Source organism: Felis catus, chromosome E1, assembly GCF_018350175.1.
Source record: "Felis catus isolate Fca126 chromosome E1, F.catus_Fca126_mat1.0, whole genome shotgun sequence".
Lineage (NCBI taxonomy): Eukaryota > Metazoa > Chordata > Mammalia > Carnivora > Felidae > Felis > Felis catus.
In genome coordinates, this window is record NC_058381.1 from 15,738,926 (window position 1) to 15,757,833 (window position 18,908).

Below are 18,908 nucleotides of genomic sequence, written 5' to 3' on the forward strand. Positions count from 1 at the left end.
CTTATACAGATCCTGAAAACTAAGGTTCGGAGGACTAAGGACTCGTCCAACGTCAAGTCAAAGTGCCGTAACCGGACCTGGAGACCAGGTCCTTCTGTAGAAATGTCCAGTCTCAGGCTGCTTTTGTTTCAGATGGACACAGTCTTCCTACCCTGCTGCTCTCCAGTGGCTGGTTATGTTGGTGACAAGGACGAGAACGGGGCAGGTGAGCCACCTCGCACTGCTCTTCTGGAGGGTTCTAAGGAAAAGTCTCTTTTCTCATCAGATTGATCTCTGGGTACCCCAGTGAAGTGGGGAGGGGGTGGAAATAAAGAATGGAAACTAGGTAAGGCTCTTGAAGCCGGCCTAATGGAAGTGCTGCAACAGATTTTCCACCGCTGAAGGAAACGCCAGACTTCCCAAAAAGTTCACTGCAAAATGCCCACCCACTTATTACGGAAACAGGATTAACTTACTGTGTACAGGACAGAACTCATCTGCAGTCACATGGAAAAGCAGGCTATGACCGGAACAGTAAGGTGGAGAAGGGAAAGTCAACAGGACAGAAATTCAGAGCACAAGAAGGGTTCCAGATCGGACGCAGCACGCTCTACGCGTATTTAGAGGTGTCCAGCAGACTGGACGTGCCAGGACCGCGCTGATGAACGAGTCTGTTTTCAGGCACTGCTTCCTTCGGCCGTCAGGGAAGGGGCACATCTTCACCGGGGAGAAGGGGAGACGCTGCGGAGGGCCCGAGGTTCACAGGCTTCCTGATTCTTTCCTATTGTCCGTTCTGTTTTCTGTCATCAGTAAGGAAATACACCCTAGCAAATGACATCCAGTAATGCTTTAATTAACTGTAGTACTTTATGCTCCAATATGCACCGCGAAATCACTTCCAGATGGGGGAAATGAAAGATATTTACACAAAAAAGCAGTCCCTTTATTTTAAGGAAATTGATATCTCCCACAAGTATAGAACTTTGAGGGTCTGGGAGGCTATCTATTTTGATAAATACTAGGATCAGACTGGAAATTGAGATTTACGATATAAAATGGATGCCAACTTTTCATGTGTCCGTGTTTCCAAGGCTATTGTTTAAACGGCCCGATGCAGTTCTAATGATTTTATTTTTAGAAATCTGACTTGGAGTAGAGAAGTGTGAAACACTTGCTCTCACCGTCAGCCAGCTAGTTATTCTGGAGATTTCTCCTCCTAGGGAGAGGAATTACATTTCCAGCTGTGACCTTTTGGCATTTCCCCTAGCATTCCGTAAACAGGGAGCTAGGTTTCCTCGTCCAACAGCAATTCAGGATGGGCTGGTGGAGCACCCCCACATCAGGCAGCAGCCGCAGACCTGCTTGCTCGCCTTGTCCGGTCCATAACTGTCACCCTGCTCCCTCGCAGTCTGCTCTCAGTCCCGTCTGATCTGCACCCAAGAGCCATCCTCGGCTTGAGAAAGGAGGCACCTTTTTCTGGGGGCAAAGTCCTAGGTACTAGTTCTTGGTTCTTTAAGAGAGGGAGGAGTGGCGACAGTTTCACTTCCAGAACCGAACCTGGAGGTCCAAACACTCGGTCCACCCATTGTGGTTCCTATCACATGGTTATGATTCAGACAGAAGTTTCTCCGGCCTGGCCACCCCTAAGCCAGCTGTCAGGAAGTCTGTCCATAAAAGTAGATCTTCATCAATTACAAATTACCAATATGTATTTTAACCACATAAAGTGGCTTCAAGTTTTTTTGTTTTTTGTTTTGTTTTTTTAGGAGCTAGAGAAAGTGGGGGGGGAGGAATGGGCACAATATCTAATTTAGCTTAATAACAGAGTTCTTTGTTACTGTTTTTATCTCCTTTATATATGTTATTTTGAAGTGACAATCATATGTCAAATTTCTCTTTGGGGCCAGGTTGTCAAAACGGCAAGAATCTTCTTAGTCTCTATGGGGACAGCACAATTCTGGCATGGTCCCTGTCATCAACACAAGGTTCAAATTAAAGCCCCTGGATGTTAGCAAAGAGTCTTTCCCATGTTGGTACCAGCTCAACGATACAGTAATTACACTTGCTTAGAGAGTTGGGAAAAATAAATCTTCACGAAAATGTGCTACGGGAACACTTTGATAAAGCAAATGTCGCTCTACTGCAATAGTTTCTAACAAGGGGGGTAAATGTTCCAATCACCCACATGCCCAGACCCCACTCCAGACTTCCTGATTCAGAATCTCCAGGCAACCGTATTTGTAAAATGGGCCCCAGGTGACTCTGATGCGTACCCCCAGTTGAGAAACATGCAGTCTTTAGAAGATGCATACGCGGAATTCAGACTCTATCAACGAGACATTTAGCATAACTCCTACTGACATCTGTGGGCTCCTTGGAGATTACTGACAATGTAATAAATCAAGAAAGCAACTTCCCTGGCTGTGACCACCAACAGGGGGGAAACAGCGGCTTGACATCTCAATGCGTTACGGAGACGTCCAGAAAACAACTCCTCAGAATGAACCAGAGAGAGAAGTGCGGGTCTATAAACACCGAGAGTGACAAGAACCAGGTGCAAGAGTCCACTGGCTCTCCCGGCTCCCCAGGTTGACGACAGATGGCTGAAGTGCCTGTGCTGTTTGGAGATGGGCCCATCAGCCCTTCTTTCAAGGGCAGGAAGAGAATGTTAACCTCCCTCAGTGCGCGCTGTGGGGCGTCACCAGGGCAGCAGGACGGCTGTCCCGGCAAAGTGAAGTCCGGGCAGTGTGCGGCCTGCGCTCGCCCCGTCCCCTCCCCGGCCTTTCTGCACTTTTCTCATTTAGCAATCTTTCCCTAAGAGAGCTCAGCCAAAGGTCACACCTCTTACTTTCTTCTCGGTGTTGTCCAGTTTGAGATGCTCAGCTCAGCACATACGAATCATACTGACTAGCAAGAAGAGACTGGAAGCCGGTGAAGAAGTGAGGCCTGGGATCAAAGCTGCAGCCGATGGGCTGGGTCTGGGACAAGGCTGATGGAGGGGAAGGGGCGCCGCACAGACTGGTTGCATTGGAAAACAAGAAAGGGAAAAATAATCAGTTCCTGGTCTGGTTTTCAAACCTTAAAGTTTCCTCCTTTATGGCTGTCACAAGTTTTATGGATTTTCAGGAAACTTCCTCTATCCTGAAAACTCATTTTTGAGCGCTATTTGATATCCCAATTTTATCCTGAGGGCCTGTTATGTGCATTTTCTGTAAAGAGCTCCTCCTTCCTCCTTAGCGCTCTCTCCCCACCTGGCCAACACATTGTTCAGAATTCCCGAACAACGCAGACATGAACGGCGGCTGCCCTGAGGCTGTGGTCCCGGTTAACTGAGGCTCGGTTTCCACTGAACCAGGCAAGTCAGGGCAGCTACCCGACATGCTGCCCGTTCTCATGCTGCAGGATGATGTGGGGACTGAGCGGCTCTAGGGGGCAGCTCTCTTCTGCAAAGCCATGCTGGCTGACAGCCACTGGACAGGCCGGGCAGGCCGGGGGTCAGGCTGTGTTCTGGGCTGGCGCAGGCTCTGAGCAGGTGTTTAAGGTCAACATTCTGTTCCGAAGGTATGTTGTTCTGGCACCTCACATCACCTCTGTTGTTTCAGATCATTCTGGAAAGTAATGTGGATTTGAAAATACATGGCCAGGAAGGGGATTAGAGGGCCCAGGCCTCCTGTGCTGTCCCACAGCGTCATCTGAGGAGAAAGCCTAGGACAAGTTTTCTAGGAAAACTTCCTAGTTTCTTTTCACAGAAGGCAATCCCTCCCCTAGAAGTCAGGGCTAGAGTGGGAATAAAGAAATGGGGAAAATAATCTGCTTACAGCATGCGGTGAGTATGCCGAGCAGAACCCTCTCTCCAAGGCAGATATGGGTGTACCCCCATACCCAGGCAAGGAGCCCCAGGGCACAGAGGGCACCTGCTTCTGAGGCCTAGCACATACAGTCTTCCTGGGTGAGACACACAGAGGGACTTTCTCCTGAGACACATACAGAGAGGGGACCGGAGATTACTGAGATAACCTGGCCTAGGCATGACAATACATACCAGGAGATGGATCTAGAAGGAAGAATGCACCTGCTTTCACTGCCTTCATCAGGCAAGACGAATGTCCTACAGCTGTAATGTGCCACTGCATTAGCTCAGGCCCCAGAGCCAAGCCCACAGAACAGGGAGCACAAATCTTAGCGTCTGGCTGCAGGGGTAACCTCCCACAGCAGCAAATGGAGGAAGGGGTGAGGTCCAGGGCTTCTACCCATGTTGTCTGGCCAGGTGGGGCAGATAGGGCCACGTGCCAGAAGGTGTGACAGCAGAGGTGAGGCTGTAAAGCCAGTGACGAGCAGCTCAGGAACACAAGTGAACCGCAGGGCCCTTTCACTCACCGCTGCCTCTGCTACAGAATCAAAGACCACCTCTGTAGCCTTTTTATCACCCTGCCCTTGCTTGGCTTTTGGATTAGGACAAGAATTAAGACAGGTCATGGAGAAGACACATGAACAACCCAAATGTCCCAGGAGGTTTCAGGATTGATGATCTGAGAGTCAGGGGGAATGCAGGATTGGTGGGGGGCTTCCAGGCAGCCGGGTGCTGAGGGGCACCAGCCAGGGAAAGCAGTGCCCCATGCATGCTCCTACAGTCTCTTTTTAATCAGTTTCTCTAGTTTGCGGATGCGAGAGGATTCCTGTTCTGGTGTCGGAGCCAGTAGTGACAGTGAGCCGGAGCCTTCTGGCCCTGAAGGCGGGGTGGGGAGCCTCTGGCGCAGGAGCTCCAGCATGCTGCTCTGCTCGCTTCTCTTCAGCCCCTGAAGTTGAAAGAGAAAGGAGGGTAATCATGACATCTGGCCCCAGTAAGTCCCCAGGGGAGAGCGCAATATCTCGTGTGCTGTTAGCCACGGCTGTGCAAACAGCATAATTGCTCTAGGCTGAAGACGAACACTTGCTTCGGGGGCGTTGCCTGCCGTGGGTAGTAGCCTGGGAGAAGAGCGGAGGGAAGAAAAACGGGTGAAAGGAAAGGAGAGAAAGAAGGGGCGGAGAGAAGGGACAGTTCACTCCTTCGGCCCCCAGCCTCTGCTGAGCCTTTGCTTCTCCATGGGGCTCGGAGGTACCAGCAGAGTCAGGAAGTTATTCTGTCCGGGGTCCTTCTCCTCAGAAGACGTCTTAGAATCTGGTTTGTGGCCTGGGGCTAGGCAGATGCACTCTGAGAAAGCTCCCCAGGAGCCCGTATCCAACCCCCTGGTTAGGAACCACTGCGTGTGAGAAGGATGTGCAAGTGTGGACAAAACAAGACAGCGAGCTAACCTTCATGTCCAGTATCTTCTGGAAGGTTTCTGTGTTGCAGTCCGTAAGGAGTTTGATATAGTTGTCAACAAACACCACCAGCGGTTCGTGAGGGGCCATCACTACCTGCAGGGGAGGGAGACAAGAGTGGGCCTGCAGGAAAACTCATGACTGGAAAGCAGGGGATCATTTTTCCTTACTTGCAAGCTGACCACAAAATGGATTCTGCAAGATTTCCTTAAGCGGCAGCAACCCTAAACTCAGAAATGTCCCGACGGCCTATTTCATCTCAACGTTCAATTACAGCAACGTTTCTTAAATTTATTAAAGCATAAATATCACCTGGATTGCTTTTTAAGTGTAGATTTCTAGGTGCCTCCCCTGAAGATCTGAACTCAGAGACCTGGGGTGGGGTCCTCCCACGTGGTTTTTAAGTATCGGGACCATTTGTGAAACGCTGTGCCGGAGAGCCTCCTGTTCTGAGATGGGGGTTCACGATACCTGCTCCTACTGTCCCAATGCGTCTTTATCCCTGAGGAATGACTCACAAAACCCATAGATCTAAATGGATTTTCTCAAGGACAAAAATCCCAAAGTTGCCTTTCAAGACTTAAAATCTGAACTTCATTTAACTACATGCACTTAAACTGTCAATTAATCTACAAACAGAAGGAAACTGAGGGCATCACAATCTTCAGATCCATTCTGCTTCGGTTTTGGAATGCAGGAACTCCTGAGAATGGACCAGAGGGTGACAAGCCGTATTCACTCAGACACTCCCTGCAGATCGCTCCCCAACTGCACGCTCCCCTCTCCGGTGAGTGAGCCAGCTGGGGGAAGAAGCCGATTAGGCCGCTTCCAGTTTCCCCCGGCCTGGGCTCAAGGTCTGTGCAGGAACCTCACCTGGTCCCACTGATGGGACACAGCTACTCTTCACTCCCGCCATCATTCGAGCCATTCTGTTTGGGAGACAGGCCTGACGAGCTTGCAGGCCCTGTACTTTTAGGAACATTTCATGATGGTTCCATTTGTTCTCCGGCCTTCTCCCCTCCCCCAGACAGGCCCCCCTCTCTTCTCAACAAGTGCAGGTGAAAATCAGATGCAGGTGCTTAAGGCTTCAGACATTCTCCATATCATCACCCCACATATAATAGTTGGTTAAACGGGGCCTAAAGCCCCCGTTAAAGCCTATTTGCTGATCAGATTCAGTTACTGCAACATCTGCTTGGAGTTCCTGGAAAGCTGCAGGGTATAGAAAGCTAAAGAGGTTTATGTGGGAAAGTGAGTAACTGATAGCTGGGCTAAATTCCTGCTGAGAAGTAAAGAGATCCTTGACTCAGACACTGATTCACAGTGACAGCCCCACCTAATTTCCAATCTTGGCCAAATCCTACAAGAGGATCCCATTACAATGAAAAATTCATTTGTCACAAAGAATTACTGATCCCCTGAGTAACTGTCCACTGACTTTCAACAATCTCTGATGAGGCCCAAATCTGGCTAGCCAAAGAATGTGGACAATCCTTTGGGGCTGATGGGGACAGCCCTCACCTGTACTTTCAAAACCAGTAGTCCTTCGAATAAACCACCAGATAACCAGCCCCTTTTAATAGAAACCCTGAGGAAGACACAAGACCCACCTTGAGTATCATTTCTGCCCGGGTCATGCCTTTCACAACAATTTTAGTGTAACTGGCAGGTGCTTTCCTCACCACCTGTGAGCCAATGGAAGGTAGATCAAGCAGGACCATCTTCAAGGAATGGGTGTCCAGCAGCAGCTGTGGGAATGAAGCAGATTACTAGCCACTTCATGGGGACACAGCACTTAGTATACCTATGCTGATGAATACCATTTTCCTGGGGCGCCTGGGTGGCTCAGTCAGTTAAGTGTCTGACTTTGGCTCAGGTCATGATCTCGTGGTTCACAAATTCGAGCCCTGCGTGGGGCTCTGTGCTGACAGCTCAAAGCTTGGAGCCTGCTTCATATTCTGTGTCTCCCTCTCTCTCTGCCCCTCCCCACCCCATGCTCTGTCTCTCTCTCTCTCAAAAAAACCAAAAGCAAAAGCAAGCATTTTCCTGATTTCTCCATTCTTGATGGAGAGAATTTGGAAAATAAACAGAAATATAAAAGGAAAAACATTTGTTACATACAATTCCCATTACCCAGGAAAAAACCAAGATGACACAGTTAAATGTTGGTAAGAGAGTAGATCTTAAATGTTCTCACCACAAAAAAGAAATGGTAATTATGTGACAGGATGGAGGTGTTAATTAATGCTGTGGCGGGAATCATTTTACAAGATATTAACGTATCAAACTAACACACTGTGTATCCTTTATACTTAACAATGTTGTATGCCAATTATATCTCAATAAAGCTAGAAAAAATGTGGCATAATTTCTGCCAGTTAAAAACTAAATCAGGAGCACCTGGGTAGCTCAGTTGGTTAAGCGTCTGACTTCGGCTCAGGTCATGATCTCGCGGTTCCTGAGTTTGAGCCCTGTGTCAGGCTCTGTGCTAACAGCTCAGAGCCTGGAGCCTGCTTCGGATTCTGTGTCTCCCTCTCTCTCTCTGCCCCTCCCCTGTTCCTGCTCTGTCTCTCAAAAATGAATAAACGTTAAAAAATTAAAAAAAAAAATCTATCGCTTAAAATAAAATGAGGCTATATCAAAGGTACATAAGCAAAGGAAAAAGACAAACTAGAAAAGCGTATGTGCGGTACGGGCAAAGGAATACCATTCAGAACACATAAAGATTCCTATAAATCAACAAGAAAAAGATCAGCAACCCCAAAGCAATAATAACACCAACAGTGGAGCAAAGATTTGAACTGGCAACTCACAGAAGCAGAAACTGAAGTGCCTACAAGGCAAGTGAAATGATAGTTAACCTTATTAGTAACCTAGTAAATGCAAATTAAAACCACAATTGTATACCATTTCATAATCATGAGATAGGCACAAGTAAAAAGGTTGATAATATCAAGTGTTGGCATGGATACAGTGCAATGAAATTCACACTTGTGGTGAGAGTATAAATTAAAGCACTTTGGGGGGAATTCAGTAATATTTCCTGCTCGTGCATGTGCATAACCCATAACACAGCCCTCACACTTACATCCTTGAGAGAAATTCTTGCCCCCGTGAAAAATGTTCCCTGCATCCGCTGTCTATAAAGGCAAAAGACTGGGCGTGCCTTGGGTGGCTCAGTTAGGTAAGCGTCTGACTCTTGATATCAGCTCAGGTCATGATCTCATGGTTCATGAAATTAAGCCCCTCACTGGGCTCTGCACTGACAGCATGGAGCCTGCTTGGGATTCTCTCTCTCTCTCTCTCTCTCTCTCTCTCTCTCTCTCTCTCTCTCTCTCTGCTTCTCCCCCGCTTGCTCACACACATATGCCCTCTCTCTCAAAATAAATAAATAAACATTAAAAAAAAAAAAAAAAGTAAAAGCAGAAGACTGGAAACAATCTAAATGTCCATCAACAGCAGAATGAACAAACAAATGGTGGCATATTCGTGCAATGGAACAAGATACTGAAGTTGAAATGAATGAACTCAAACAACATATATCAATGTGGTTAAATCTCAAAAAACACTGTTAGGCAAAAATAGCAAGTGGGGAAATGATACATTTAGTACCACTTGCATAAAGTTTTAAAATGCAAAACAAAATCACGTATCATTTGAGAATATGTACACACGCAACATACCAAAACACACACGGGAATGATAAAAGTCAAGATCAGAATAACGGTTACCTTTGGGCATGGAGGGAGGGGAATGGCAGGGTAGAGTCCACAGAGGGCTTCGGTAGTAACTGTATGATTTCCTTTATAAGAAAAACTAAAGCAAACTACAGCATGTTAAGATCTGACCGAGCTACGTGTTACACCAGTGTTCCCGACACTAGTTCCTATACTTTTGTTAACTGGGAATATTAATATTTTCTTTTTTTTGTCACTCCTTCTCTGTTTTGTTTTTGTTTTATGGAATGCTATTTGACGCTTGGTGAGGATTCAACTTTATCTTCCATGTAGCAAATTTTCAGAGGCTTGTCAAAATCAAAGCCATGTCTTAGCATTATTTGTCGGTGGGAAAAACACGATTAGGTTTTAAAACACATGGGGATACTTCCTACTTTTTCTACACTTCCTACTTCCCAGAGATATATTATATGCATAAATAATTGTATAGTCTTAAGTGACAGGAAGAGTTTTGAAGGAACTTGACATAATTCTCTGGGTCTCCCATATCTTGAGAGAGATGACATTTTCAGTCCCTGGCCAGTCACAATAAAATTCTGTTCTCACCAGACAGCTGAACAGATGGAGACCTCGGTCTCAGGTTTTACAAAAAGCAATGAAGTCAGAAAAGGCAAGAGTTAGTCTGACAGACTTTGCAGCTGTCTGTAGGAAGTGCGGGCGAAAGGCCCCGTTTATCATGAAACTCTGCTGGTTTTCCCCTTCGAAAATAGCTAGCAGTTCATCTTCTTAGGCATGAAGCACTGGAGAAAGAGATGGCCATCAGCCAAATTTGTTTGAGCCTCAGAGAAAATTTTTGGGGTGCTACAGCTCTTGTTGGTGTGCTCCTGGGGCGTAAGGCTGGCCAGCACCCCATGCCCGTGAAAGGTCATCACCCAGCAGCAGAAAGTTTGGAGGGTTCACTTCTGAAGCCTCCTACAACTCTTGGGGGACATCGTGACTGGCACTAGTGATGAAAACCTTAAGAAGAGAAGATCAAGGCACACGCCTAGAAGGCATAGAAACACGTGCACACTGCTGAGTTCTTCTTCAATGAGGTGGCACAGTTCAAGATACAAGGAATGAACAGACCAAGGTGAGGAGACATGCCATTTCTTTTCTTTTTTAAATTTACGTCCAAGTTAGTTAACATATAGTGCCCTTTTCTTTTTCTTGAAAGATTTTACTTTTAAGTAATCTCTATGCCCAACACGGGGCTCGAACTCATAACCCTGAGATGAAGAGGTGCATGCTCCACTGACTGAGCCAGCCAGGCACCCCTCCTTTCTTCCCCTTTTAAATTTAGATGAAAGCTTCATACAGTAAAGTATAGGAAAACCAAGTGTATAGCCTCATAAACTTTTACATACATAGACACTCTACTGTCTAATTAAAGATAGAGGACATTTGTGGTATTCCAGAAGGCTCCCTCATGTTCTCTTCCAGTCAGTGCTCTCCCGCCTTCCCGACAAAGGTAACTACTCTTCTGCCCTCTGTATTAGTTTACTGCTCATTACCCTGCTATGAGCGTTCTTGTACATGTCTTTGGTGCACACACCCTCATTTCTTTGGGGTGGAATCTGCCCAGTGTAGAATTGCTGGGTCATGGGGTAGACAGATACGTGTTTAACTTTAGTAGAGATGGCCTAACAGTTTTCCAATGTGGCCGTGCCAATCTCCATTCCTACCAGCGATGTATGAAAGTTTCAGATGCTTCGCATTCTCACCAACACTTGGTATTGTCAGTCTTTTTACGTTCTGGCCATTCTGATATCACTGTGGTTTTCATTTACATTTCCCTGGATGATTAATAATACATTTATTGGCTTTCCAGATATCTTCTTTTTGAACTGCCTATTTAAGTCTTTTGCCACTTTGCTATTGGTTGATCATCTTTTTCTAATTGATTTATTAGGTTTTTTTTTTTAGTGTTTTGTTTTCAATTTTATTGAAGAATGACAAATACAATTACATATATTTAAAGTGTACAATGTGATGACCTGGTATGCATATATACTGTGGAGTGATACCAAGATCAAGGCAATTAATCGTTTTTGTGTGTGTGTGGTGCTAATGCTCACAACCTGTTCTTGGCACATGTCAAGTACATAAAATACCTATTATTAATTATAGTCACCATGCTGTATATTAGGTCCTCAGAACTTATTCATCTTGTAACTGAAAGTCTGTACCCTTTGACCCACATCTCCCAATATTCCCTCTTCCACCAGCCCCTGGCAACTCTCATTCTATTCTCCAAGTCTATGATTTTTGTTTTTGTTTTTTTAGATTTCACATATAAGTGATATGTCAGAGGTTTTAAAAATATATTGAGAATGAGTACTTTGTTGGTTGTATGTATTGCAACTATCATCTGCTACTCTGTAGCTTGTTTTTTGATGAAAATAAGTTCGGAATTTTAATTATTCCAAATAATCTTTTCTTGGACGATTAGTACTTTCAATGTTTTGTTAAGGAATCTTTGCCTAACTCAAAGTCATAAAGATGACTTCTTATATCTTCCAGAAGCTTTATTGTCTTATCACTTTTAGAGCTTTAATCGGCCTGGAATTGATTTTTTAAAAGCTGAGATACAACTCGTATATAGTAATATTCACCTTTTAAAAGTACAATTCAGTGTTTTTAGCTAAGTATATGCACAAGGTTGTGCAACCATCACCACTATGTAGTTCCAGAACATCTCATCACCCCAGGTGGTAAGGGGTAAAAAGCCCCTTACCCCTTTGCAGTCACACCCCTTTCTCTCCTCCCCACCTCTAGCCCTCACCAACCATGAATCTACTTTCTGTCTTTTAGATTTTCCCATTCTGCATATTTCATGTAGACGGAATCATACAGTACATGGCCTTTTGTATCTGGCTTCTTTCACTTAGCATGTTTCCAAGGTTCATCTGTGTTACAGCAAGAGTGAGTACTTTATTCCTATTTATGGCTGAATAATATTCCCTTGTGAGATTATACCACATTTTGTTCATCCACTCATCAGCTGGCACACGTCTGAGTTGTTTCTACTTTTTGGCTACTATGAATAATGCTGCCATAAACATCTGTGCACAAGTTTTTGTGTGAACGTACTTTTTCTCTTCTTTTGGTTTTATATCTAAGAGTGAAAATGCTGGGTCATATGGTGACTCTATGTTCAACTTTTTGAGAAACTGCCAAAGTTTCCCAACAATGGCTTCAGCATTTGTGTGGTAAAGGTCAAGATTAATTTTCTTCCCCATATGGATATCCAATTACTCAGCACTGTTTATCAAGAAGACCATCCCTCCCCAGCTGAATTACAGTGCCACCTGGTCATAAATCAAGTGTCTCTATGTGTGTGGGTTTATTTCTGCACTAGATTCTGTTCTGCTGGCCTATCTGTCTCTGCTGCCTGTACCACACAGCCCTACTAAAAGAAGTCTTGATAGCCTGAGATTTAAGTCTTCCAACTCTGTTCTTTTTTAAAAGTAGTATTTTAGGTATTCTAGGTCTTTTGCATTTCTACCTAACTTTAAACCTTTTTTAAATGTTTATTTATTTTTGAGAGAGAGAGAGAGGGACAGAGTGCAAGTGGGAGAGGGGCAGAGAGAGAGGGAGACACAGAATGCAAAGCAGGCTCCAGGCTCTGAGCTGTCAGCACAGATGGGGGGGCTCGAACCCATGAACCATGAGATCATGACCTGTGCTGAAGTCGGATGCTTAACCAACTGAGCTACCCAGGTACCCCTCTATCTAACTTTTAGAATCAACTTATCAATTTATACCCACACTCCCACCTACCCCCAACTCAACCCAACCCTTGCTGGGATTTACTGTATCTAAGGATTAATCTTGGAAGAACTGACATTAAAAACTTTTTTTAAAAATTAATCCATTTTGAGGGAGCACATGCACATGTAGGAGTAGGGGAAGGGCAGAGAGAGAGGGGGAGAGGGAATCCTAAGCTGGCTCCATGCTGACGTGGGGCTCGATACCACCGAACTGTGAGATCGTGACCTGAGCCGGAATTAAGAGTCAGACGCTCAACTGACTGAGCCACCCAGGGGCCCCTCCACTTATTTTTTTGTTTTTTGTTTTTTGTTTTAAAAGAATGCTTACAAATGCCCTGCCACTTTTAGGAGACTACCTGAGAACTGTGCCCAAGAATAACCATCCTATTTTCTCATTTTTCCAACTGCCATTATGCATACCTGATTCTCTTTTCCCCTTTCCTTGGTGTTTGGGCTTAAGAAAAAAAATCTAAAACTCGCTTTAAATATTTTTTCCAGATGGTTTTGAATTATGTGCATTTTTAAAAAGTTCAATATGGTCAAAGTACAGTGTATGTACATATGATGGAATATTATTCAGCCTTAAGGGAAGAAATTTTGAAACATGGCTAAACCCTGAAGACACGCTAAGTGAAATAAGCCAGACACCAAAGGCCAGACTTGGTACGACTCCACTTCCAGGAGGTACCTAAAGCATCATATTCATAGAGACAGGAAGTAGAGCGGAGGGAATGAGAAGTTACTATTTAACGGGAGTGGAGTCTCAGGTTAGGAAGATGAAAAGGTCTGGAGGTGGATGGTGGATGGCTGCACAACAACATGAATGCACTTAATTCTACTGTACACTTAGAAATGCTTAAAACGGTACATTTTATGTTATGTATGTTTTACCACAATACAAACTAAGTCAATGTGGTGTTATAAAGATAACATAAAGGAAAAGAAAATAGCTTCACAGGCAATCTATTGCTCAAAATATTTCAGACTCCGTAATACGGTAAATCTAGAAGGGCCATGTGAGGATCTGATTCAGTGCTCGTATTTAAACACGGGGAAACTGAGCCCAGAGGAGGGAAGCAACCACTCGCGATCACAGGGGCCATTAAGAGCACAGGAAGGATTGGACCCCAAGTCTCAGGGTCCTTTTTACCACAGCATATTGTGATGCTTCCTCTATGGTAATTTTGTGCAAATGGATTCCATTTCCATCTACCGTGTGCTCAGTCACAGCTACTATTGCTGCAGGACTCATTAATGACCCTGCAAATCCCATAAGATTCTCTGAAAAATCACAAACTAGCACGAAGCATTACAAATAGCGGTATGGTTCAGTTCCATGTGCCCTTGCAATTGCTCAAGAGGGCTCTGGGGCCCAAAGATAAATAATTCACTTCGTGGAGTAATCAGGAAGAGAATAAAGAGCAGGAAAACGTCCCCTTTCCTATTTTCAGCGCAAGTATTGAAGGTAATCTAAATTTAGGATCTAGCACCTTTGTGGCAAAGCAGAGGCAGCCGAGATTAGGCTGAATCTTAGCTTTCAATTCTACAGCTTTTGTTAAAGCTTGGATTACAGCCGATACAGGACCCGAGTCAGAATCTGTTTCAGTCTTTGTTAACTACCTGATTCCTATGGTTCTGCTGCCTGAGTAATCCCGCCTCCAGCTGCTTGGGTTTCTAAGCCCAGATACTCAGGGCAAGCATGGACCCGGCCAAACCTGAATTTCATGTGGGACTCCATCAAGGCTCACACTGCCCTGCAGTTCCTACCCATGCCCTCTCCCAGGCTGGGCTCTCTTAATCACCCACTCCTATTTGCCTTGTAAATAAAGGAAAATTCCAGCTTCACAGATGGTTTTCTCATCCACATCTCAAAGCAGAAGTTAATACTGGCCAAACTGATATTTTTCTGAAGATATGGGCTTCGAGTCTGAGCTGATTATTTTAACATTCGTTCAAAGAAGAGAAAATCTGAGGAACATAGATATGATATTGGATTTAGGTGACAGTATGAAAACATCATGGTTATTAGACACTAAGTCAGCCAGCACGGCCTGGGCAAAGCTGCAAACTCATGAAAACGTGTTTCTAACCAGTCAACTTTATGTCCCAGTGGCTTCTTCAAGTCTAGACACAGAAAGATAGTACCTCAGAACTCTATTTAAAGCTTCTCTCAGACACACAGATCAGTGCTCCACAACCTCTCTGAATATACACAACAGTGAGGTGAACAGAATGAATCCCCAGTAAACACGTGCCAGTGACGCTGGAGACGTGCTGGGGCATTATTCCGCTGTTTCCAATGGAGAGAATCAGTCCTACGCTTGTGACATTCAGGAGTCAAGAATTTCAAAACACCGAAACTCTATCGTCAGATACAGTCCACCAGCCTCTGTCTGAATCCATGCAACCTCCCAGGAAGCTTTCTGAGACAATACTTTTGACTGACTTTTGAAGCTGGTCAGCCAGATAGCCCGAGACAAGTATCAACCAGATGTCACTGCGAGGGGGAGGTGGGCATTGAAAGCAGAAATGAGCCATGGCCTTGGTCTGAGAATGCTTAAATTAGTAAGAGCTGGCATTTGTTGAGGACTTACCATGGGCCACACGTTGCGTCAAACACTTTCTGTGCACTGTCTTGTTAATCGCCACAACTATCCTGTAAGGTGGTACCATGATTATCCCCATTTCATAGATGGAGAAACTAAAGTGCTGGGGGGTTTGTCTAAGGACAAAGGGTTGCTATGTTGCAGAGATAGGATTCAGCTTCGGACCTCCATGATTCTGGAACCCAAGGTCTCAATGCTCACATCATAGTGCTTCTTTTCATAACCTAGGAAGGCCATCCACTTACAAAGAGTATAAACGTAACTGGGTGTTCTTTCAAATATAAAAAATAAGAGGGGAGCCCCTGGGTGGCTCAGTTGGTTAAGTGTCTGACTTCGGCTCACGTCATGATCTTGCGGCTTGTGAGTTCGAGCCCCGCATCAGGCTCTGTGCTGACAGCTCAGATCCCGGAGCCTGCTTTGGATTCTGTGTCTCCTTCCCACTCTGCCCCTCCCCTGCTTGTGCTCAGTCTCTCCCTCTTTCTCAAAAATTAACATTAAAATAAATAAATAAATAAAAAGTAACAAATTGGTTAAATGTTGCTACATAGAGGTCTAGAGAGGACTTACTTTAATGAATACATGAGAATTATTTATCAGTACATGAATAGTCTGTATCTAAACAGGTGTTTTTCAAGAACTGCGTGCTGAATATTACTGTGTGTGTGTTTTTTTTTTAATGTTTATTTTTGAGAGAGTGAGAGAGACAAAGCATGAGTGGGGTAGGGCAGAGAGAGAGGGAGGGGCAAAGAGAGAGGGAGACACAGAATCTGAAGCAGGTTCCAGGCTCTGAGCTGTCTGCACAGAGCCCAACACGGGGCTCGAACCTATGAACCTTGAGATCGTGACCTGAGCCAAAGTCGGACACTTAACCAACTGAGCCACCCAGGCGCCCCTTATTGTTTTTGTTTTTAAAGCAGCTTAAACTGTTCTCCAAATTCAAGCTGCTCAAATTTCTGACAGTCTGAATAGGCGCTAGCTGAAAAGAAGTGACCCTGCTGTAGCATATAACTCAACTCATCAGTGCTGAGGTGACACAATCTGTGAAGAGATGTCTTGAAGCAAAGGACTGAAGTGAACAGAGGGGGTGAATCAAGGAAGCCTTCCTGGGTGAGGTGAACAGTTTCTCAGTACCAAAAAGATAAGCCTTTCTTTTCTTTTTTTTTTTTTTTAAACATTTATTCATTTTTGAGAGACAGCGCAAGTTGGGGAGGGGCAGGGAGAAGGGGACAGAGGATCTGAAGCAAGCTCCAGGCTCTGAGCTGAAAGCAAGCAAGCCCGATGTGGGGTTCAAACCCACAAACCTTGAGATCATGACCTGAGTCGAAGTCCGGTGCTCAACCGACTCAGCCACCCAGGCACCCCAAGATAAGCCTTTCTTTGCTTGCTACTCTTAAGTGGCTTCTGCCCAGCCACTGTGGGATCTAAAATAATCAGTCTCTCTGCTTTCTCTGCTTGGACCCTTTTCTCCTAGTCCTCTCAAGCCCCAGGTCTCAGAGAAGACTTCTCTGAGCATCCAGTCTGGAGCCATTACTCCCAGGACGCCTGCGTGGCTCAGGCATGTTAAGCGTCTGACTCTTTGATTTCGGTTCATGATCTCAGGGTTCATGAGTTTGAACCGCACATCAGGCTCTGTGCTAATGGTGTGGAGCCTGCTTGGGATTCTCTGTCTCCCTCTCTCTCTGCCTCTCCCCTGCTCTCTCTCTCTCTCTCAAAATAAATAAATAAACGTTAAAAAAAAAAAAAAAGTCATTAGTCCCTCATGCCCCTAAGAGAATTCCTTCACAGAACATAGTTTTATACCCTTTAGCTTACTTAAGTTAAAATTATCTTCTAGTTTATTTGTTAACTCATATATTAATCTGTCTCTTCTTACTGGAATGTGAGCATCATGAAGGAGAGATCTTTTCTGCCTTATTCACTGTGGTATACCTACACCTAGCATAATGCCTGGTACTTAGTAGGTGCTCAACAAAAATGTTTTAAATGAGTGGATGCATTAAGCTGCCAGGTCTTCCTTTTGCCCCCAAACAGGGGAAATCAGAATTTTATTTCTCCAGAATAAATCCCTACTAAAAAGATGTGTTTGATCTATGACAAAAGCCATAAGGAAAAGGCCCTATACCAATTCATCTCACCTGTTCTGCTCCCACCATGCTAATTGGCTTGCACTTGAAGAGATGAGTGATGAACTTGGGAATGAAGGAGCTGTGGATTAAAAAAGAAAAAAAAAGGGACAAATTAGGCTTCATTCTCTCTTTGGTAAAGGACTGTAGAAATTTGTTTTTGTTTTGTTTTTTTTTAAGTATGCTCCATGCCCAGCATGGAGCCCAACTTGGGGCTTGAACTCACGACCCTAGGATCAAGACCTGCGCTGAGGTCGAGAGTCGGATGCTTAACCAACTAAGTCACCCAGGTGCCCCAGAAACTTTTTTTTTTTTTTTTTAAGGCCTCACTTCCTTCTATACAAAAACTGAGAAGTTGAAGTAGATGTTACTGTGGCCTCCCAGCATCCATTGTCTTCTTTTTCTTTCCAGCCAAAGTCCCGGTTTTACTCAGGTCTTGAGATGATGGGGAAAAGCTGATCGCTCCTAAACTGCAGAGGTGAGTTCTGACTAGCCTCAGCCAATCAGAGCATGGCATTCCCTTGTTGACTGCTGTTGGTCCTGAGATGGGGGACACAATCCAAGCTGGACAATCGGACTGGAGGAACGGACTTCACTGCATGGCCTGGGCAAGAGTTTCTCTCCTTCTTCAGGGTATCCTTGTGTTTGAATAAAACATCTAGGGTTGCCATTTTACCACCATTCTAAGGATGAAGCCAGCCCCAAGGAGAGCAGGGGAATAAGGAACGTGGGTCCTTAATGACATTGCCGAACCACTGAATCAACCATCTTTCGATGTGTCCTACCTCTGATGTCCTGGTTACAAGAAACACAAAGTTCACCTTATGCTTAAGTGAGTTTAAGTCAGGCTTCTATTACTAGCAGCTGAAAATCACCCTAACAGACATGATAGTGACATAGTTATAGGGTGTTAAACGCAAAGATAGGAAGTAATTGCTAACGGAGTAACTGTCAGAACAAGGGAAAAAATACATGATCTCTGAAAAATTTACTGGGGACTGAAGGGCAACTGGTTTGGGGAAAGGGAGAAGTAATTTTTATTTTTATTTTTATTTTTAATTTTTTTTTTCAACGTTTATTTATTTTTGGGACAGAGAGAGACAGAGCATGAACGGGGGAGGGCAGAGAGAGAGAGGGAGACACAGAATCGGAAACAGGCTCCAGGCTCCGAGCCATCAGCCCAGAGCCTGACGCGGGGCTCGAACTCACGGACCGCGAGATCGTGACCTGGCTGAAGTCGGACGCTCAACCGACTGCGCCACCCAGGCGCCCCAAGGGAGAAGTAATTTTTATAGATCATGAGGCCTTTTTTAGAACAAACTGCAGGGCCTGAGTAGGGAAAGCTGAGTTGTACTGGTGCGGAATGGAAGGTGTGGGAACTAGAAATGCCTATAATCAAGGGCAGATCCA

General features: G+C 44.9%; 1 protein-coding gene across 4 annotated transcripts in view; it reads right to left on the reverse strand.

Annotated features, from left to right (window-relative positions):
* Positions 1-811: 811 nt before the first annotated feature.
* VPS53 (VPS53 subunit of GARP complex) overlaps positions 812-18,908 on the reverse strand; it is a 150,763-nt gene continuing 132,666 nt past the window's right edge. For all 4 annotated transcript variants that reach the window (XM_045045335.1, XM_045045336.1, XM_045045337.1 and 1 more), the window contains 4 exons: positions 17,511-17,580; positions 6,891-7,028; positions 5,272-5,376; positions 812-4,775 (listed from right to left, as the gene is read on the reverse strand). In XM_045045335.1, the coding sequence (XP_044901270.1) occupies positions 4,605-4,775; positions 5,272-5,376; positions 6,891-7,028; positions 17,511-17,580 (484 nt within the window). In that variant the 3' untranslated portion in view covers positions 812-4,604. The remainder of the gene's footprint in view (positions 4,776-5,271; positions 5,377-6,890; positions 7,029-17,510; positions 17,581-18,908) is intronic.